The sequence below is a fragment of the Perna viridis genome, chromosome 4, assembly GCF_037379345.1.
Source record: "Perna viridis isolate PV_CMFRI_1.1 ecotype Kerala chromosome 4, ASM3737934v1, whole genome shotgun sequence".
Taxonomy (NCBI): domain Eukaryota; kingdom Metazoa; phylum Mollusca; class Bivalvia; order Mytilida; family Mytilidae; genus Perna; species Perna viridis.
This window is the reverse complement of record NC_142448.1, coordinates 14,426,569-14,450,266: the sequence shown is the minus strand read 5'-3', so window position 1 is coordinate 14,450,266 and position 23,698 is coordinate 14,426,569. Positions and strand designations below refer to the sequence as shown.

The window sequence follows — 23,698 nt, the reverse complement described above, 5'->3', positions numbered from 1 at the left end:
TACACTGAAATACAATAGAAACTATTGGATTTTCGATGTAAATCATCTCTGAAGAACAGACAGATTGGAATGAATGAGTATGCATTTCATTATATAAACCCATAAAACAACTTAATGATAGAAATATTTGAACAGGCTGCTCCTTAATCATTAAAACATTATTTTTTTTAATTTAAAACGATACAAGACTAGTTTATTTTGCTCAGACACAATTAAGTGCTACAAGAGCAATATATAAACAAGTATAAAACAATGTGGCAAACAGTAAGAAAGAAAACATGGATTATATCTATAAACAGCTTTTTTGATAATCAACAAATATGTCAAAATCGTGAAAGCATCTTTTCTAGTTTCCTTAAAAATGCATGTTACCATACAACAATTCTTTGATTACAAATGGACAATAAACCCTGCATCTTGATAGAAGATGGGTTTAGAGTGTAATAACTTGGAACATATTTTTTCAGTTTCACTCAATGTTACTATAAGTAAAAATAAAATTATATTCATTTCCAATTACTTCTTGAGAAATACTCAAAAGGCAATGCTAAACCTAGTATGGAACATTATGCAAGCGACCTACTTTAATTTGCAATTTAAATCTGAGCATCTGAATTTGGAAAAAGTTGAACAATCTGCAATATTTAATACAGACTGGCACTTTTACATTTAATTGTTTTAAGAGTAAGATAAAACTTACCCTTAGAACATTAACTAGTCTCAGATAAATTTGGTCTACTAGTCTTGGTTTTAGTATAATTTTATAGTGCTAATATTTGGTGTTATCTGGCTTGACCATAGCTACCTATATCCAAATTCAATTAATCTAATATACCTTTTACTTGAGATAACCATTTAAATTGGACCAAATTTGCCTGCATGATGCATTTTATACATAATATCATATATAATACAAGATAGTTTAGATTGGCCACATTGTAACAATTTTCACAAATAACATAGACGTTTTTTTCTTCAGAAATTATTTTAAGATCTAGACGAAATCGTCTTATTTTACCATAAACCAAACAATTTGTTGTCGAGGATCTTACATTTAATACCGTTATTGGCTTTAAAATGTTCAAATGGATTTCTTCTGACCTCCATATTCTCCTGGCTCCATTTTTCAGACGAGTAAAGTAAAATAGAAGCGACCAGACAATCAAACAGCTCCAGCTGCAGATCAGTAAGTCACCTTACATTTCTTATTTTATAGTATAGTGCAAAAAGTGCTTTCGTAGATTCATCTACAAATTAATAAAAATAGGAGATGTGGTATGATTGCCAGTGAGACAGTCATCCACCAAAACCAAAGCAACGAACAATGTAACTTCTACAGGTCACCACACGGTCTTCAGTGATTGGCAAAGCCCATACTACAAACCAAGACGAAACGTTCCCAAAATAAATGGAGTGAAACTATCATAAAAGACGAAAATCGACCTAATTAATAGAAAAAAAACGTAAAACGAATAACAATGAACACAAAAAACAACGACAATCATTTAGCTAAAGGTTACTGACTTGGCACAGGCACATAAAATATGTGGCGGATATAACTTATTTGTGATCGCTCAATCCTCCTCTAATCTGGGACAGTGGTTGGAAAATACAGCAATAAAATGAGCATAAAATCTGTTGAATTCAGATTTAACTCCTGAGATTGATATAAAATATACGGACAATTTCGCAAATAGATCAAAAGACAAGAAGCTGTATCTACCAAGAGAGAGTACTCGCTTTGACTGTAAGCCAGTTCAAAATCCAAAAACTAAAACAAAACTATCAATAAAACACATCCAAAATTGAAAATATATCATAAAATATCTAAGTAAAGCTAGGTCCAAAAACAAGAAATATATGTATGAACTAAGTTCCATAACTCAGAACGCTGCGTGGTACAATCGTAGAGGTCGAACTCTGAACACTTGGAGCAAGTATGGCCACGTCATTCAAACTTAACACAGCTTTGAATTTTGATGACTATTAGATATTTAACACAGGATAAGAGTTTGACCAGAATTAGGGTGGCCAGACACTTTGAAAAGGATATTGTCAGTTCCTCGGAAAGGTGGGAGGTGCTAGGACATTATTATTCATTTGTTGTCAATTTTACGCATGAAAATGACAAATTTTCCAATAAAAAGGAGAGGTGTCAATCTCTGCATCACCCCCTTGGATTCGCCCTGATCTCAGACATACAATCTGCGGTTATTTCCTTTATTGGCATTTTTTTGTTTTGTATTGTTTTTTAATTATTTTTTTGTTTTTTTGGTTTTTGTTATGTTATTGTTCAGAACTTGACACAATATAGAAGTGGTGTATAGGGTTAAAAACGTAGAAATATTTATGATGTATTATAGATTTCTTTCTTTTGGTGATAACCCATCCCCTTAATTTAACTACGGATAACACAGCAAAGCAAAGAAAGAACACAATACGAAACAATATATTTCATGTAGAAAAATTACTATTTAAAATAAAATAAAACAAGTGTTTAAAGACATGCATAGCATGATTTAGATATGTATATAAGAAAATCAACATGCATCTAATAAATAAAACAAAGAAAAAATGTAACTTTTTTATATTTAGTAGATTTTTTGACATACGAAATGATTGTGTTTATAAGTGTCGCTGAAAGTAATAGTTTTAAATTCTTTGACTCACCTAATTAAGATAACTTTGTGTATGTACGTGCACTGAATAGTAATCAATGTTTGAAAACGCTCAGTGAGTACTAAAACTAATCATTTATTAAAGACAAGACTTGCTGCTGTAACAACAACAAAATAAAAACTTCATTGATTGAGCTCATTATCCGACCACACTTATTAGAACGAGTGCTTCAGTTCGTACCATGCTTGTAACAATAAAACAACGTCAGTACATGTATGGTTTGAAAGACTCTTCAGAAACAGAAATAAATGTAGGAATCAGTTAGGAATTATGGTCAGGTCCGCTTTAGTTCTAAAAAAGAGACTAGCTTTGTCTTAACACATTGTCTTTCAACCTCACAGGCTACAAACATTTTACAATGCATTTTTAATTTCCTTTCTAAAATTCAATCGGTACCGATTTAAATAAAATTTAACTTGTGTCTCTTGTTGAAATAGTACCGTTCACTCACAGATTGGGCTTAATGTAAATAATATGTTATTTATGTGCGTCAAACCAAGCACAGATTCCTGAGATTTGAAAAAAAATACCGGTATATCAAATAAGAAGCTGAAGAAAAAAAAATTTGCAATATTGTACCATGTACATGTAGCAAAAAATTACAAACTGGAGGATTCAACTTCATTTGGCAAGGGTGTAACTGCCGGTCCATAGCTGTATGTTGGTACGTCTGGAATTTTTGAGTCTCCGCTTGGGGTATTTATAGAGTGGCGGCTATCACTTCCTGATGCCACTGATGCATCAGGAGGTGGAGTCGGATTCCTAGATAAGCTGTTTGATTTGGCACTTGCATATAACGTTGAATACAGAGATGGATTTGATTTGAGCATTTGATCCTTTGATACGGGGTTGACGTTTTCGTCCGAAACATAGCCCTCTGAAACAGTGTCAACGACACCCGGCTGATTAATATCAGAAACTTTGTTGTTTATAATTGCCACATGAAATTTATTTGATCCGTATATCTGCACTCTCGATGGACTTTTTATTTGATGAACATCGTCGATGTTCGCAACATCTCTCTTATAATCTGTAATGTAGGGCACGCTTTCCTCTATAGTTCCTAAGTTTCTCTTACTTTTTAATTGGGTTTTTCTGTTTTTCTTCTTGTCCTTCTTCAATTTCATGATCTTTTCCTCGAAAATGGGTCTTGCAATTATGACTATCATCATAATAGTAAACCCCACACCTGCTACCAAGAAAAATGGTCCTAGTATGAGGAGATCTTGTATTTCATGACTGTCCCCCACAAAAATTAAAGCAGCCCCGGTTCCGACCAGGAACACACCAATAATTGTTAGACATATCACTGTATACCTCTGTGATGTTTGTGATGATTTCGATCCATAATTTATTTTCTTTACTTTAGTAAGAGAAGCTCTATTGGAATACATGGCTGATTCATATTAGAAAATGTCAATTTTCTGTAAACACAGGCAACAGAAATAAATGGTGTAAGGACAACCAATGTCCAATCACGGATTTCCAACGTACAACAAAGGAACGCTAGCAAAGCACATTAATCGCTTTCAATATTTAAGCCATTTGCAACTCTTACATTATTGACTGTCAATTTTATGACGTGAATGAGGTTTGGTTTTGTATTCCCTCTAAACGGTATATGAAATATTTAACAGTATACTAGCTAAGACGGACGCATTTAAGAGTGATCTTAATTAAGGTGCCATTTTAGTTCAATATCCAGGGTGGATTTCGAAATCCCGCGAGAGTGGCTTATATTCAGAACAACTGGAAAGGTTATTTACTCATCAATAGATGCAATGTAGCTTTTTTTTTATTGCCATGATATAAAATAAATCACTTTGAAGTTATCTTAATAAATGAGATATAAGAAACAAGGGTTGCATATATACATGTTTGTAAGAAAATCACTAACCACTATAGCAACACTGTAAATATATTTAAAATTCCTTTGAATCGATTGTAGAGACGCATTTCACGGGTAAATAACCAACACGGATCGATGTTCTTATTTAAATATGTATTTTTTAATTGTTCAATATAATATATAAGTATGCTTTTAATGGCTTATTGATAGAACGTGGACAGTGTACTGCTACATTACAATAAAGTCAACATTAGGCTATTATCTGATTAAAATTGAGCCTTTGGTTAGAATGTGTAGGACTATATCTGTATGCCCTTTTGCGGTCTGTCCTAAGGATACAAACAGCTGCGCTATATCACACAGATGTTACTTATTCTAATGTGTATCGTCAATCTTCAGGACTCGTTTGCGCAAAATTCGATACAACTTCAATAAATGAATAATAAAAAAATGTCCTAGCACCATTTTTCTGCTGAACCGCGGCTGGCATTCCTCCTATTCATATTTTTTAGATCCTGCAGAGATATTTTGTAGTAGATTCAGTAACAAAGAAATAGCCAATAGAAAATGAAGATTAGACAGGCCTACAAACATGAAGTGTTTAAGTTTGGACATGTGTTCTTTGTTAAACAAGAAAAGTAGGTATGCCGAAATGGTTTTCCGAAGTTGCTTTGTTGCAATGTAGTGTTGTCATTGATTGAGACGTAACAAGTGTCATTGTGGAATAAAAAGCTAGTACTGGAATTCTCGTCCCACGTTTCGCTGTTTCATTGCTACCCAGGCTTACATGTGCAAATCGTGCAATGCGTCTAGTAAAATACTACATCGGTTTAAAGCGACTTTAACTGCGTAATTGACTAGAATTGGTCAGAATTATATCATAAAAACACACACATATATGTGAAGTTACCAAGATTTTGGTACACAACAATTGCAAGTTGATGGAGGAATACATCGAAGAACGAAAACAAGTTTCCTAAATTCTAAGAGACAAACATATTTCCAACAGGACACCAAAAATCCTGAAAGTGTAATGTTTGGAAATCATTTTTTTTTATACTCGATTATCGATAATCAGTGCTGCAGTGTTCAGAAACAGAACTTCTATAAGATTCAATTGATAAAACAGATATAAAAAGTTTCATTCAAATTGTTGCCACTAGATGTACATGTATTAAAAAGTTACATCTGCTAGATTTTTGAAATGGGAGATCTGGATAGCAGATGCTTTGAGAAAATTTGAACGGAATTGATATAAATTATCAGGAAGGCGAAACAAATAAGTTGTGATATAAATCTTTGAAATTATAGTACTAGCAATAATTCTGCCGATTTTTAAAATCGATTTGTAGCATCAAAAACCCTTTCAGGTTAGATAAACCGATTATTCAATGCAACATTTGCAAGGTTTTATTAATTTTCGCACGACACGCGGACAAACGGATTATACCCCTTTTACGAAGAGTATTGAAATTAACTTAATGGTCAATGAGGAAACTCATCTCCGATTGCATTCGTGTAGATTCTATTCAATAAAGGAGTTTTACTCAATTTCACAATCGATGTGGAACTTAACATTTGAGAACGGAATTCGTAACAAAAAAAACAAACTAATCTGTATACAAATATGACAGTCTATGACAATTTTAGAAGTCATAATGCCCCCGGGACGAATTTTTAATTTCAAAGTACAACATTTTAAGAACATTTATCATTATAACGTAGTTATACTGCACTTTTGTTATTAGTGGGTGGTCCATTATCAGAATATCCACCTGAAAGTGTACGGACTTCATTTAAACATTTTTAACAAATTGCTGATGTATATCCTATAATGTTTAATTGCGACTTCGCAAATATGTAGACCATAAGCACGTAATATTTTAACTTTAAAATTGTGAGTGGAACTCGACCTAGTACTCCTCCAACCAATGTCAGTTGAGTTGAAGATAAAACTTTCTGGATATACCGGCTTTTTTTTCTTTTTAATCCTGGACTAACAACAATTCGACCATTTCCCAATTACCGACCAAAAAATTCGTAAAGCACAATGAAAGAAATTTCAATTTACATTGTGTATATGAAATAGGCGTGTGTTAAATAGGTACATAAAAACACACTTAAGATTCTGACGCTCGTTCTTATATCATTATATTCAATTGCATGTCAATTTTTTGTCTTCCTTAAGCTGAATTAAAGTGTTCAAGTATTTTCTTTCTCATGAAATGCGATCTTTCTTCGTTATGGGGATATTCATTTAGCCAAAGACGTGAAATTTCCGCGAGGTTCGTTTCTGCTTTAAATCTAAACCATTTACAGCTTATTAAATCCCATTTTTGTAACTTTTTGAGAGTTGTGAGCGTTCATAATACCAAAATCTTTATATTTATGGTAAAATTGCAAGATGAAACTTTTTTACTTTTAATGCAATAGCTCTTACTAAAGCAAGGTTTAAAGGCACTGACTGTTGTGACTAAGTGGGAGTCTACTACATTGATTTCCAGTTTTATTCCCATACAAATTAAAACAAAATTTTGACAACACATACGGAACAGCTATGCATATGTCCAGAGCAAGACTACTTAATGTATAGTAAAATCCCTTGAAATGACCTTTTTCGAACAGTGTATGTGTTGCAGTTGCATGCTGCCTTATTAGTGTTCTTTTCGGTACATGTTTGATAAATAATACATTTAGAACTTTCTTTTTGTGAGTACAAGCATTTACTACTATGTCAACATCAACAACAGAAAAGTTGGCATAAGTCATGGTAATGTTTTGCTGTGACATCTTTGTGTAAAGTACACCTGAAATGAAAAAAAGAAACACTAAAAAAATACCAGTACGCCATTATTTAATCAAGAACTCCCAGTACATTCTTAATCGAGGAATCAAAATCGTTAATGTATTATGTTTCACACGTATATTAAATTTAATTGCAAATCCTAGACCTGAGACTTTTTCTCTTTATTTCAAAGGTCACAATACTACGTTTGTTAAGCCAGTATATCATGGTAATAGTTCTTAGTTAAGTGGACACAAGGATAGAACCATACGGAACTCAATTCAAAATAAAATGTAAATATAATACTTACTAACCGAACACAAAATTTTAAGGCAACCTTCATGTTTTATTCAGAATTATTTATTCCGGTTCGGGTGAATCTTCAACATGTTCCTGATGATGGTGTTTGTGATGTTTGACTGGTGTCTATGAAAAATATTTGAAATTATAAACTAAAATGAAGAACATACCATACAAAAAAAGAACAAAGACAGAGTTCAAAGATTTCTGAAAATTAAGAATACAGAGGGCACGAATATATATTTACAAAAATTTCAAGTCTGACATTAAATATACGGATACACCTCTGAATTATGCAGGGGTGATCAGTCCACATTTTTTGTGGACTTCCTTATATAGTAGTGTGTCTTAACAATGATTTTAGGTCCGATAAAAGATATGAAGGAAGTTGGGAAAGTGGGGGAAATGAATCTAAGGGGCAAGGAAAACATGCCGGGGAAATATTTCTATAGAATTCAATAATTTGCCTAATTTCCTCACTTTCCCAACCTAAGTTAAAGCTCTTAATTTTGGAATTTTTTTTTCGGTAAACGTGGCTGTTTGAATGATTTAAGGTTGTAATGGAAGTCGACAAAATGCTGGACTTATGATCTTTCTTTTTATTATCAAGGTTCTTGTGTGAGCCTGCACATGTCATTTTGTATGATATGTATGCAAGACAAACTATAAAGTTTTTTTCTGAAATGTAAGAAAAACATTTATATCCAGGGTAAATTAAAATCATCGCTTTTTTTAATTACAAGTAGCGTTCATCTTTTGTTTGGAAGATTTTTGGGGGCTTTAACAGTTAAATTACAGGAATCTCAATACAAATTGTCGTCTTCAGAATGCTGTTTTATATCCCTAAAGCGCCATAAACGTTGGATTTGAAAAATAATCTTTTCAAAAAAACATGGTAATCATTATATGCATTCTTGTGATGCTATTTTTTTCTATTACTTGCTTGGTTGCCAGATTTTTTAAAATGTACCGTACAAAAGATATAGTCTTGTGCAATTGTTGACAGGTCAATTGCAAAAAAAACTTACATGTGTCTTACTTCCGTAAGTTGCAATCAAAGGCATCTCGTCTCTTTCCAAACGTGCATTTTGGTTTCCAATTATATCTTTATTGACCCCAAGTGCATCTCGTCCAAAGCGTCCATATCCGAAAATGTACTCTCTCAAACCTCTCTTGGCATTTACTGTAGAATAAAATCAGGACAAAGTCAATGCAGTTTGACCCAGGAGCTTGACATTTTATCAACAAAAGCTACAAATAGCATCAAACCTATGGTTGGAAAGTTTTACCGGTATTTATGTGTGCCAATGAGCAAAATGATACCTTGGAATCCCTTTTTATACCTTCCCTGTCCCGCATCATGAGTACGACAGTGAACCGACTTAACCTGTATTTAACATACTTAATGAACAAGATTTTAAGCTTAGACATGTACATTATTATAATGCATTGAACAGTTTGTTAACCTTTGACAAATTCTTAATTCCTTCAACATCCTAATTCCATTTAAGATAAATTGACAAGAATCACATGTACGCGTCTATAGTAGATAAAAAAATGACGTCACAAGTATAAATGGTTGATAGTTTAGAGCAAGCCAAAGTGGACAAAAATCAATATTTTGTAATATTAGAAAAACATTTTTTTTAATATTAAAATTTTATTTTGTAATATTAAAAAAATAATTTTCTAATGTTACAATTCCTGATTAAGTAACATTATAAAACATCAAACATTTTGTAACATTACAAATCGAATTTGTAATATTAGAAAATGAATTTCTAATATTAAAAAATCACTTTTCAATATTGAAAAATCAGTCACAATTTTTAATATTACAAAATTACCAAAAAAATCGTAAATTGAATACTACAAATCCATTTTGTGATATTAGTAAATCAATTTCTAATATTAAAAAAACGGTTTTTAATATTAGAAATTCAATTGAATTTTTAACATTAAAAATTATTTTCAATGACTAAAGAGTTTTGTGATATTAGAAATCAAATTTGTAATATTAAAAAATGAATTTGTAGTATTAAAACAATCGTTTTTTTTTATATTAGAAAACTACCGAAGCCTTTTAGGGTCATACAATTTCCTTTTTAGAATTAGTTATAACAGATTAGTAATTTGTTATAACAGATTAGTAATTTGCTATAACATATTATTAATTTCTTATAACAGATTACTAACTTGATTTAAGAAATTACTAATTTGATATAACAAGTTAATAATTTGATGTAACAGATTACTTATTTGAAATAACAGATTACTAATTTAATATATAGCAAATTACTACTTTGATACAACTCAATTATTAGGTGTAATTACATTAGTACAACATGTATATTACAGTCAATTTTACATTCATTGACATGGTGCCGTGACTTAATTATCACATGTCTGTGAAGAGATCAATATGGAGCATAGAAAAAAGTTAATAGAAAATAGAAATGTATTATTATCTATGCCTAACTTTCGAAGAATAATTAAATTAATCTTAGCAAGCAAGCATAAATTAATGATTTAAACAAGACATTAAGAAGCGCATTCCGCGTTGCTTGGGTTATACAGACGAAGATTTTCCAGTAACTTGGTAGACGTTTCAACATTCATATCGGAAAAGTTACATGAATCTTGACTATACCATGCATACCGATTTATGCACATATGATATAGAAGGAAGAAATGTGTGAACCAACTTGTGCAAGTGATGGATCTGACTTGTATTTGCTATTGAGACCAATCATTCGTTATTTGGTATCATAGGTGTAGCATTTAACAATGGTAATAAAATGTATAAGCAAAAAGTTCATCATTTATTATACCACTACCCCGATCGACTCCTCGTCTTTTGTTTTGGCTACCTTAATTTATTAGCTGTCAAGGGTTTACATGAAACTTATATAGGGACTACCTACTGTGACGTCAATCGAGTAATGAGAAGAAAAGACAAACATTTGAAGATTTGATTATTTCATGTCCTAATCATAGAGTTCACCACAAAATTGAAAATTAAAAAGCCCCTCTCTCACATACACCCTTGCAGACCACTAAGAAATCTAAACTCCAATATACCTCATTTGTTGTCCATAATTATTTTATGATCTCAGAAGACTTTTGAATTTATAATCACATCCACGTCACTTGTGGTCATCTGTACTTTATGAAATGTATTTTATTTCTTTCTTGTTTTCTTTGTAAATAGCGAGCATGTTTTTTGTTCACTGTGTAATGGGTTCTATATCTTTATGCTTCATGTACTCGTCTTTGGTGATTGTAAGTTGAATTCTTATATACGTTAATCGAATTCGAAAATCGAGACGACTACAAACACAAACCTAATAAATAATATAAATATAAGTAACTAAATATATGTGCACAAAAAAAAAAAACTAAACAGACAAATGAAAAACTCGAACCCTACTTAAACTTCGCACATGAACCTGGTACACTGGTAATGTAAACGTCCTCTGTTTTCATAGAAGACCAAAGAGTTGCTCATATAGTGTCAAGTCTAGTAAATAAAAGGAATAATTGATAGGTCATGTAACAGTCAATAATAAAACTGTTGTATGAAATTAGTAATTTGTTATATTAAATTAATAATCTTTTGGTGTCTTCTGGCTATTCCAACAATTTAAAAATATATATTCTGGATATTCCTACATGCAGAGAACAATGGATGTTGTTTTAGTAGGTTTTATTGTTTTAGTAATTATTGCCTAATTAATTTTACAGGTAAATTTGGGATTCAACATTGGATTTAAACATTTTATTAGCAAAATTATAATGTGTTTTAGAAAAATGTGGGGCTATTTTTGTCAAATTTATAACTTTTTTCATGGTAATAAATAAATAAAAGATGGACTTTAAATGTTGAAATATTGGAAAAAAGATAGAGACTGAAAATTAAATTCAGTTAATTATTAAACAATTTTTAGAAGTTTTTTTTTTTAATATATATATTAAAAAAAAAAACTATATATACATACATTTAAAACAGGTTATGAAAATATTTATATACATTAATTTGTGAGCAATAAATGAGACTGATTCAATTATATTCAAATACAAGTTTTGGAAATTATTGATACATGTTTATGAAACTTCTTATGATATTAATTAATTCATAATCAATTATAAATGATGAAAGTGATTAAAATATGACATGTTGAGTTTGAGTTGGTCCTTTACAGATCCAAAATAAAATTTCGTACATACAGCAAAAATGGGACAGGTAATTCCAACACATTTAGAATTCCAATTAAAGTTTTGTTTTTACAGTACACACAGACCTAATCCCTTGCTTATACAACCATTCTGGCTACTCCTACATGGATTTTATAATTTTTACCTATAAATTTTAGAATGTTGGAATAGCCAGAATAAACCAATCTGTTACAACAAATTAGTAATTTGTTATATCAAATGAATAATCTGTTATAGCTATTATAAAAAAGTAAATTGTATGACCCTAAAAGGCTTCAATAGAAAACACCTATTTTGTAATATTAGAAAACATATTTTTATGATATTACAAATATTAGAAAATATTTTGTAATATTAGCAAATTATTTTGTAGTATTGCAAATTACTTTTCTAATATTACAAATTCCTGATTTAGTAATATATAAAATATCACACATTTTAGAAATGAATTTGTATTATTAGAAAATGAATTTGTAATATCAGAAAATGAATATCTAGAATTAAAAATTACTTTGCAATTGTCACATTTTTTAATATTACGAAATGATATTCTAATGTCAAAAAATCTTAATTGAATACAATAAATCCATTTCCATATATTAATAAATCGTTTTTTAATCTAAAAAAATCAATTGAATTTTTAATATAAAAAAAAAGTATTTTCAATATTAAAAAAAGGTTTTAGTGACATTAGAAATAAAATGAAAAGCAATATACATTGCCGTCATTGGCTTGCCATAATAGTCTACACCCTGTGAATGAATGATTTATCAGACATAAACACTTAAACGTCAAATTAAAAAAAATGAACCTGTCTTAAGAAAGTTTTTTTTTCTTATTTTTTTATATATATTTCATTTGGTCGCCTTACAGGCATATTGCAGTAGAAAATGTGAGTAGGTTACGAAAAAGTCATGTCTCATGATCAAGAATGACAAGATTCTACAGCATAATTATTTTTCTGCAAGTATAAAAATCGATATTGATCAATAAACAGAGAATAAGTTGCCTCACCTATTGCGATAGAAATGCACAATAGGAAAAATAAAGTTTGTTTAAACATTTTGGCCAGGTTGATTTTCAGTAGCCCAGTACGTTATTTGTGACGAGATGTTGTGACGTCGCTAAGCGGAAATTGTCTAATTTCCGGAGAAAATTGCGAAGAGCTCCGGAGTGATAATTAGACAGTACTAACAATACATTATTGAAAAATTTAAAATACACAAACTTGATTTGGTGTGTTCAACATCAATACATTCCTATCACAAACGAACGCAAATTTGAGGTAACCTCGTTATGGTGTGTCAATCTGCAGAAGAATACCGATTTGTTCATCGTGTCATAACTAGTTTTCCTTTCTTCATTAGTTTACCTCGAATGTGGCAGTTTTTGAGCAACTCGGTGGGTTTTATATAAATGAAGACGTTTACCGTTCCGATGATACTGCTCCATGCTCCCAGGTTTTAATGAAGTCCGGATTGTTCATTTATTTTTGTTTCTTTATACGGGTTATTTTGATTATTTCAGTTCTTTGATGTCGTTTTTGGTTTGTTTTTGTTATTATTATTATTATTATTATTATTATTATTTTTGTAAATTTGATAGACTTTTGAAGATTCTAAATTATTAAACATGCTATTTTGTCCTAATTAATGAGGACGTGCGATTTGATTTTTTTTCTTTTCCATGGTATATTTTGATATCTGCATTTTTTAACTTTGACCTACACGCACGAAGCTTACGATGTAATTTTCTGTGCTCGAACTCAAAACAGTGAGATACTTAACATGCATTGAAAAAAGGACGAAATCACAGCCATTGGTCAGTGTCTGATTTGTATCAATTTCTAATATTTTACACGGTTGTTAATTTTTTTTTCATATTAAGAATTCATTTTTATATCAAAATTATTCATATTTTTATCAACTTCGATCTATGATCAGTATTTAAATAGCAATCGCCAACGATTTGTAAAGACTTTTAGCATTTGCAACTATCTCTTATACCACCGGAGGAAAATAATTCCATTGACATACCCCCCACTCAAGGAGTTAAATGTATATAAATCCTTGCACCCCCCCCCTTAAGGTTCAAATGCAAACTTTTAGGGTTTGTATTTGAATCATGTTTATCAACTGTTTTCATTCATTTCAGTAGCGTGAATGAACATCAGATTCATATTTAATAAAAATATTAGATGTTATGTTAAAGAAAAGTTATATTATATTCCGTAAAAAAATCACTTACATACGTACACGGAAGCATTCGCCAAGTGCGCTATCATGTATGAAAACAAACAATAGGCCTAACAATCGTCAATGAATGACACGTTTCAGTCCAGGCGTTGCACCTGTCCATGTTTGACTTTATAATGCAAACTGTGTCATATCTAACATCATTCTACTTGATTCACCCTTTCTTTCATTGTAAGTAATAAGAACAGATGGCGACGAGAGGCTATTTAAGCTTCTGATTGGTCAAATTTTAAAACGTATGAAAGTTTTAAGTATGTCTTTGAGGGACAATGCTACATCAGTTTTCAAAGACCCCGATGTAGCCAAAACATTGTCTACTATACATAACAAATTTGTTTTCGTACCAGCAGACAAAGCCCAAAACAACATTGTATTTGTCTGCAAAACGCACTACATTCAATGTTTATTGTCGGATGTAGACGTAGGAAATAATAGCATTAATAAAACCTATATTGCTACCACACTTTCCAAAGAAGAGATAGTGGAAAACCGCGGTATCCTCTTTTGGTAAGGCTAATGGCGATGATTGTGATCTACCGTCTATGTACTGGATTCCTTAACTCCATAAGAATCCATACAAACAACGCCATATAGCTGGATCTGCAAAATGTACCACATACCTCTCTCAAAACTTTTAACTTCTATACTTACAGCTGTACAAGAGAGTATACAGTCCTACCACGACACTTGTTACTACCGTAGCGGTATGGATCCTGAAAAAAATCGAAAAATCTTCTGGAAACCCTCAATTCAAGATTATCATTAGAATACAATAGTATTAAAACTTATGATTTTTTACTTTATATTTATACTTCAATACCCCATACTCAGTTAAAATCCCGACTGAAAAAACATCGTATCGTTGTTATTCCAGAAAGACGGTATATCTAGATGTAGATACGTAGAAGTTGGTAGAGATACCTCATACTCGGTAAAAAAGAACGATTCCAAATCATCTTCCAAATATACCGATTAAATTGCTGGAAATTTTGATAGACAACATATTTGTCCAGTTTAGTGGACGCATTTTCAACAAACAGTCGGCATACCAATGGGAACAAATTGTGCTCCTCTACTCGCTTACCTGTTCCTTCATTCCTTTGAGGCTAACTTTTTAGCTGATCTAATCCATCCAAGGGAAGGAACAACGTTTAATCTAATCCTTTGATCTCAGTTTTCACTATCATTAAACAATCCTAGTTTCGGGGGTTTTATACATCGGATCTACCCCAAAAGAACTTGATATAAAGGATATAACAGATACTGTGAAGCCAGCCTCATATCTTATCCAACACTTAGAGATCGATGCAAAAGGAAAACTTTTGATCACACTATACGACAAACGGGAAAACGCCATGACTTTTCATTCCGTATTGTCAACGTTCCTCTCATAAGTGGCAACATCCCTTCAGCTCCTGCGTATGCATGCAGTTTTCATATCACAACTAATACGTCATGCCAAAGCTTGCCATAACTATGCAGACTTTTTGTACCGCGCTACACTTCTTACAATTAGTCTTCTAGGACAGGATTATGTTGCTACAAGATTAAAGTTTTAAACCGTGTGTCCGTTTTGCACCATGAGAGCCGATTTGTTCAAAGGGACATTGTTTACACTACCTCTTTCGTCTACCCCAGACTTGACTTTATATGAGCAACTTGGCGGGGGTGTTTCTAGAAAAGCAGAGGATGCTTACCCTACCGGAGGACCTGTCTATGGTCCCAGTTTTAGTGGTGTCCGATTTGCTCATTTTTTTGTACGTTTCTTTGGTTATTTTATGTTCTTTGTTGTGTGTGTAACTGTTTTCCTTGTCTGGTCTTTGTCCCAGACTGCGTTGTTTTGATTTCCGCTAGAATATTTGTTCCATTAAATACTCTTTTCAAGTATCAACACTTCTGATGCCACTTTTGCCAATGTTTTGAAACGGGATAGGGTTATGACCTTAATGCCTTCTGCAAACAGCCTACTTTATGTATGGATCGGGTGCTTCAGGGGTGGCAGGAATGTCGTGAGTGTAGACACTCGTCTATCAAAGTAAATAGACCAAAAAGTTATGGCATAGACAAAAATATGTATCGTACTATACCAAACTTTGTATGTGATTTGACCTTGAGCTTAAAGGTCAATGTCAAATGTCACCTACTCTGGTACGCAACACTCTGCCCTGAGAATATATATACCAACATATCAAGTATTAGAAGTCTAGGTCAAAAGACAAAAACGTTATGGACTGGACAACGTTAGTATGAAAAGCGTTAAGAAGAAGAAAAGTCTTTAAGGGTGGTGATTTCGGTTCCAGATGAGCAAAAACAAAGATATGTTACATATTTTTATTATTGATATGTTTCAGTGGAGATGTCTTGCTACACATCTATGCATACATTTGGGTAATATCTTCTTTCTAGTGCTGGCAAAACGGGTCTAACATAGCCTATTTTCGTATATTTCAAAATGTCAAAAATTAAGAATTTTGGTTGCTATGGTAACCAGATCTAAACCAATCAGATTGCTTTGTACTTTATTGTAAATTGTTTTCCTTAAGACACATTTCATTAATATAGTTATCTAGTTCGACATATTTCCACCATTAGATATATAAAATTACATTCAAATTGTTTTGTGATAATTAAACCCTAAATTGGTGGTTGTTAAGGAGTGGTCGTTGTTATGGTAACGGTGAAAATATTTTTCATTTTTTCATTTTATTTATTGTTTTTCCAATATATCCAACTGATTTAAAGTAAATTCGGATAAAATATCTGACATCAATCACTTACAGTGCAAATTGCATGATTCTTATGCGGACTGCTACTTAAGTAACGGCATCAATGTCTTTCAAAGCATAACCTGTATGCAGAATATCAAAAGGAAGAATCATTCAGTTTCATTGCATTCTGTCCGGTAGTTCTAGAGGAAAAATAGTGACGATTACGAAGACGAAGCGTCGGGTAATAGCAATAGCTCACACGGCCTACGGCCAGGTGAACTTTGAAATAAAATTCCCAAAATATACCGAAATTCGTGCATTTAGAGGAAAGACACCTAGTATTTGTTGGTCCGGGTTATTGTAATTATTCTTGATAGGGATGTACGTGTTTCAATCAAATTCTGATGTTTGTTCGCCTCTAAACAAAGTTTAGTACTTAAAATTAAACTGCCCAGAATTTTAGGTAAGACTCCTACTTAATATAAACCCTGGACCCCTACTGGCAATTATTTTCGGCATAACTCTGCCAATACCACTTGTAAAATCATACTCTGTTCTTGGGTGTTCTTTGGGTTTGAGCGGTTTTGAGTCCACTGTTATTGACGACGGTATTGTCTTTCTAATTATGGTTATTGCAGGTGGTTTAGCATGGTAGTGTGGTAATTTTGTTGTTGATTCTCCAATTTGAGTTTTTTCGTGTGTGATGTCCATACACTTGAGTATTCAAGGTTAGTTTTTACCACGGATTTACACGGCAAACTTTTTGCCTCAGTATTTTGTATTTGTAAGTTGTTCTCATAAAGCCTACGATCTTTATTTACTTTGCATTTGCTATGCATAAATATTAAGCAGTTGTCACTGATTCTAGAGTATGGCTTTTATAATGTAATGTTTGTGGTATGGTCCTTTGCGAATTGCATTTTTAGCAGGATTGCATTCCCCACTTGTTTTCACAAGCTACTAAATTGTTTAATTCTTTTGTAAAAATACGAAATCTTAAATAATGAGTTATGATTGTACGCTAGACCATGTAGTTCATGGCTTTAAATAGGGTTAGCAGTTGAAAAAACATTGTCTGTTCAACTGAATGTTCTTACACAATAATACCTGCATTTGGACCTTGAACTAAAATCAATCAATCAATTAATGTTATCCTTTTTGGTAAAAAAAAACATACATTGATCCTCTAGGAAAATCATTCAGATATCACAAACATAAATCTCTTCATAATAACTGATAAAACACAACTAAGATGTTATAAAATTTTCATTGTTTGATAATGGTTACAAACATATTTAAGGTTGCAGACACAGAATGATTTATAGTAATACTATAATACACCATTTCTACAGGAAGCATTGCACTATATTCTCATTTCAAGTTTAAAATGAAACATAACGCTTGTTCTATCTCAGGTATATAAATAGATTTTAAATTTCCTAAAATACATTATTATTGATAGGCAATAGGTATTTTCTAATCTAATATATTTTTATCAACTATCCACCCTTTTCTAATTTTCAGTTAGTTGCAATACACTGTTCCATGTTCCATGTCCCATGGAGGACACCTGGATACAAATAAATTAATGTATGTTTTTTTTTCTCATTTTTTCTGACCTATGACTCCCATTCACTAAATAATCCATATGGTAATCGATACATATATATACTGTCCCGTAATACCATACATCATGTACTAAGTTACAGCCCTAGATTAATCCTACGAGGAGGAATGACCCGACCAGCAACAGCTATATTTTTATATAGCCTAGCTGGCCGAGTGGTCTGGGGGCTTGACTTAGTGCAGGCGGTGTTGCCCCATAGATGTCACAGTGATACGAGTTTGAGTCCCGTGGAGGGAATGACCAAAAAATTTGTTCTAACATCGTTGAGAATTTTTCAGACCCTTCTATAACCTTCTATAAGTTAACGTTATCTTCCCTGTATCAATTTGATCCAATGGAGCAGTGCAGCAAATAGAGTCGTCACATTCTGAGACGTTGTGTATATATATAACCCTTTACAAGAAATGCCATTGAAATATTTCAAGGAAAAAGAAGTTATACTAATATTTTTACACAAGAATGTTATTTAACCCCCTAATTTAATTTCAGTTTTGACCTTCCTATTGTAGAAATTATGGAACATTAAGAAAAACATTCATAAGAGACCCATTCACTATAACTGTATGATGACCCAAATAGAACAACACCTTACTGTTTAACAGCAAGATTGCAAGTGTTCAACTTTCTTGGTCAAACTGCACAAATATATGTTCTTTAGCATGGATCGTCTGTCTGTAACTTTAATACTCCAAATATATTTCATAGAACAAGGAAAGTTGATATATAAAGACAGTACTTGATGAAGATATTACAGACTGATCCTGCATGTTAATATTAGAAATATTCTGTATCCTAAGAGATAGAACCATTTGGTGCACCATAACATTATTTAAAAAGTTACAATTTTGCTGTATATTTGTAATACAATAAAGATAACTATCATTACTTCAAACTAAACCAGTTCTTCAAATGATCCGAGATATTAAATGAATTATAAAGCATATGAATAATTGTGTGTTCAAGAAATATGTTTGATAAGGCATTACTAAGGATTTATAAGCCATGATTTCAATTGATGAATAATTTTACCATAACATCAAAAAGCTGATAAAATTCAAAAATGTTTTGAAACCAATTAAAACAAGTTCGTAACAAAATCTCATACTAACACCAACAAATTTTAAGTAAATCCTTCAGAAAATCAGGATTTTTTTCTTACCTATAAATCAAGATGTTAAAAAATGCATTTTTTATAGGGAAATCAGAAAATAATGGTAAATTTTCACTGATAAAATACAATGTAACAAAATAAAATCAATAATAAAGAATGGTTTAAAATAATTGATACATGACTTGAATTCCATGTCATGATGTACTAGTGTTCAATGAGATCTGATCTCACGTGACCCCCAACCTTCATAGACTGAGACTAGACTGATTAACTGACACACTTATTAGGTAATTTGGGATACCAGGGAATAAAAAAATACTGTCCTTGAATATGTATTGAAATAAATAAATCTATCCCAAAAAACTTTTTACATAATTTCCCGTGTTTTCCAACAAAACTACACCCATAATTAATATTACTTACAATTAGTATGTGTCTTTGCTTTAAACATTAATTTAATCACACAGAAAAACCATCATTAACAATTGCTAGCCAGTATATATAACACAAGGAAATCATTACCTATTGTTAAATGTCTAGTGCATCAAGCCAATTGTTTAACTCTAGTTGTCATACCAAATTCAATAATGGCATGTCACATATTTATTTAATTTCAGTATGTGTTTCAAATGTACCCAACGAGGTACAGAGTTTGTTGTTTGTCAAAATGATCGTTTTGAAGCAGTGTATAAGAATTTATTGTGTTTATAACCAATACAATAAAGTGTACAAAGCTGACGCACAGTCGTCATCCCTTAAATTTAGATTCATAAATCAGCCAACTCTAATGACCCTCGATAACAAATATATATCAACATTAAAAGTAAGATATATTCCAATACACCTTTTATTTTACCCCTTGGCTAGCTAAGATCAACAGCAGAAAGCATGAGAAAAAATATGTAAAATGAGCACTATTTTCATAAAGCAACAATGACAAAATGTTGTTAGAAAAAAATGAAAGACTGTCAAGATCAATATACATTACATTCATAGCAATTTATTACATTTGATTGCAAGCACTTAAAAATAATCACATTCATTACAAAAAAACATTATAATAAATAAATGTCTAGTAATTGTACGAGGCAGAATGATCTACAATATAATGTTACTTTTTACAAATATTTAATTAAACCTTATTCTACATACAAGTTTTACCAACCTGGTAGAGGTTCTCAACCAAGAGCAAATTTAGGAAAATGTTGTATATAAAAACAAAGGGCATTAGCTAATTGATACTTCCCCCATATCTCTAGTTTTATTTATGTTAAGCTTTTTATTTTGCAATCAAGTCACATTAACAAAGAAATAAAAATAAAGCTTCGAAACAGTAATACCAAACATGTAAGTAAATCAAGGTCTCACAACTCAAGTTAATTTGGGGATTAATATCATCTATTCAAAAAAAATGTGTACGTCATGTTCATGCAAATAACTTATATGAGACTAATATGAAAAAAATGGGTATGCATATCTCAATACCAAAAACAATATGGAGTCTCAGCATCAAGTGTGAGTAGAAAATAGATTGAGAAGTAAATCTGACTTCATTTGTTCCAGTTTTAACAAAAGAGAAATTTCTCATACACTAAGAAACATACTTTATTATAATAGTATGGTAAATATGTATAAGTAAATTCACCAATGTTATTATAGCTTATAGTACAGTACCCCAATTTAGCAATAACTTTTGAATTTTAGTATAGTTCCAGATATAGCAATAACTTATAACAGACTTCATCAATGTAACAATAACTCATAGCAGAGTTCAATGTAATAATAGTTTATAGCAGAGTACTCCAATTTAATCATACCTTACAACAAAGTTTATAGATGTAACAAGATTAATGTAACAAAAGCATATAGCAGAGTTTATAAATGTAACAATCGCTCATAGCAGAGTTGAGGCTGAGTTCATCAATGTAATACAATGTATTAGCTTATAGCATAGTTCTGGCTAGCAGGACACAGTTACAATAACCATATAACACTAGTACCTTGTTTATATAACAGAATGTATTTGTATTTAATAAGCTAGTTTGGGCCAATTAATGACTTTATTTATCTGGCTTTATAATAGATATCGTAATACTGGAAAGACATTATAATGTAGTATAATTTGATACAGATATTTTCATCAAATATACAAACCTATTGCTACACTGGAGACCTCATGATTGTCAAATAAATGATAAGTTTGCTCACTTACCAATATTTGAACTATATTCTATTGAATGAAGCCAAGTATAAGAATCTACCTCCTTATCAACCCATAGATAACAGTAATAACATCTCCAATCTTCTGGGCTTATTTCTTATTAACATTTAATTTAAATCTTACCCTTATGGTTCAGTTATAAATGCTACAAGTATTTTATTCCACTGGATATATCAAAGCTGGACAAAGTAGCTTGATGAATTTTAACATATACAATTAAAATGACAGAAACATAATACAGATTTCCATATCAGAATTGTTCACATGTGTGTACTTGTCTCAGTGATATCTGGAGCTAAAAATGTAAACAGAACTGCTGTAAATATTATGTCTTAATCAATAAAACATGAGAATTATAGTGAAAAGTCTGTATATATAAGAGGCAAAGAATTGGTAGAAATTTTAGCAATAATCTTAAAACAATTTACTAGTAATTCATTTGACTTACAATAAATAGTCAGCCTAAACATGGATTAGTTTTAGATTAATGTTGTGATGCACTAGGCCTTTAATTATTCACTATTTGCCAAAGTCTAGCGAAAACATTACTATTAATTGATAAAAAGTCTAAGAGGTCTTCTAAAATAGAAAAAAAAACATTGCCTATAATTTGAAGATGATTTTTGACAAAGCTTTCCACATGTACAATTTAGTGGGTGTGTTCACAATTCTACAAATGGTATTACAATGTAATGGTAAAGTTGTCATTGGTACCAGTGTATACCATTAAACTGTGAACAGTATATTGATACCATTGGTAAGATATTTATAAAAATATATATATGAAAATAGCTAGTATAATTATTTACTGCTAGAAATGATGGGAAAATTGTCCTCCTGTAAAACTAGAGGCTTGAATTGTCAAGCTAGCTGCTACATACTTTTCAAATAAATAACCAATAACTGCAAAAAAATAGGTAAAATAAGCATAAAAACGCAATAACTCCAAAATAAGTTATTCAATTATCATGAAATTTTCAGTGAAGGTAGATCTCATTAAGCCAAGGGCCTCAGATGTCTCAGTTTTCTTCTATCTGTTACAATTTTAAAGATATAAGTCAAAACATATGGTCAGACCACTTTTTTGTATTTTTAACAACCACGTTTTTTAATGGATCAAAAATCTTAACACACCTTTTGTGCAAGAAACCCTAATTCAATAGTTTCGGAGAAGAACATTTGTGAAAAATTGTTAACAGACACAACAATGATGGATGCAAAGTGATGGAAAAGCTCACATGGCATACAGAGTACATAGTTCCTTGAATATCCAATTTTCAGGAATATTGGTTCCATTGATATTTTGCTGCCATGTTTTTTTTCTGGTATTTGAATGTTGGTGAAATTGGCAGCACCGTGGCTGGCCAGAAGAATTGGCTACTAATCAGATTTTCCTCTGATAAACAAAGGTACCAATGACTTACCAATTGTAACAGTATCTGTTGGTACAACACACCCAGTACCATAATTCTAAATGGAGTTACACTTATCTTCATGACCATCAATTCAAATTTCTTCAAATAGGATAAAAATTTTAAAAAATATAATGAAAAGGAACCATTATATCTGGAAGGAAAAATCCCCAAAATTTAACACTTTTTTTCAAATAATTTTTTTCTGAAAGTGTAGAAAGTCCGTCTAGTTATTTAGTAATCAAAACTACTATTAATAGTTTTATGATATAGTAATATAGAAATCAATTACAAAATCTACCTGCATCCCAATATTACTTGTTATATTCTACTTTTTTTGTTGTTGACAACTTTAACATTGAGTCTACTGCTACAATATCTGTATTCATGCAAGGGATATACATGTACATATATTTTCTACTGTATAAATACCTCTATAGAAGCAAGTCTACTTAAAGAAAAAAAAAGAAATGAGCTTTCTGTTAAGAGAAATAGAAATAAAGAAAGTTTTAATAACAAGGAGACATAATCAAATT

At 31.4% G+C, this 23,698-nt stretch overlaps 1 protein-coding gene and 1 long non-coding RNA gene across 4 annotated transcripts in view; both read right to left on the bottom strand.

Annotated features, from left to right (window-relative positions):
• Positions 1-7,021: 7,021 nt before the first annotated feature.
• On the bottom strand, positions 7,022-12,958 carry LOC148618982 (uncharacterized). 2 transcript variants are annotated; one of them, XR_015921299.1, is made up of 4 exons: positions 12,843-12,958; positions 8,642-8,796; positions 7,624-7,739; positions 7,022-7,335 (listed from the first exon to the last, which is right to left on the bottom strand). It is a non-coding gene; the product is annotated as an uncharacterized LOC148618982 (long non-coding RNA). The 2 variants fall into 2 exon arrangements; XR_015921298.1 differs by having other exon boundaries at positions 7,628-7,739.
• Positions 12,959-18,039: 5,081 nt separating this feature from the next.
• Positions 18,040-23,698, bottom strand: part of LOC148618981 (rho GTPase-activating protein 44-like) — a 42,459-nt gene continuing 36,800 nt past the window's right edge. For both annotated transcript variants that reach the window (XM_088578444.1, XM_088578443.1), the window contains one exon: positions 18,040-22,045. In XM_088578444.1, coding sequence (XP_088434570.1) covers positions 22,030-22,045 — 16 coding nt within the window. In that variant the 3' untranslated portion in view covers positions 18,040-22,029. The remainder of the gene's footprint in view (positions 22,046-23,698) is intronic.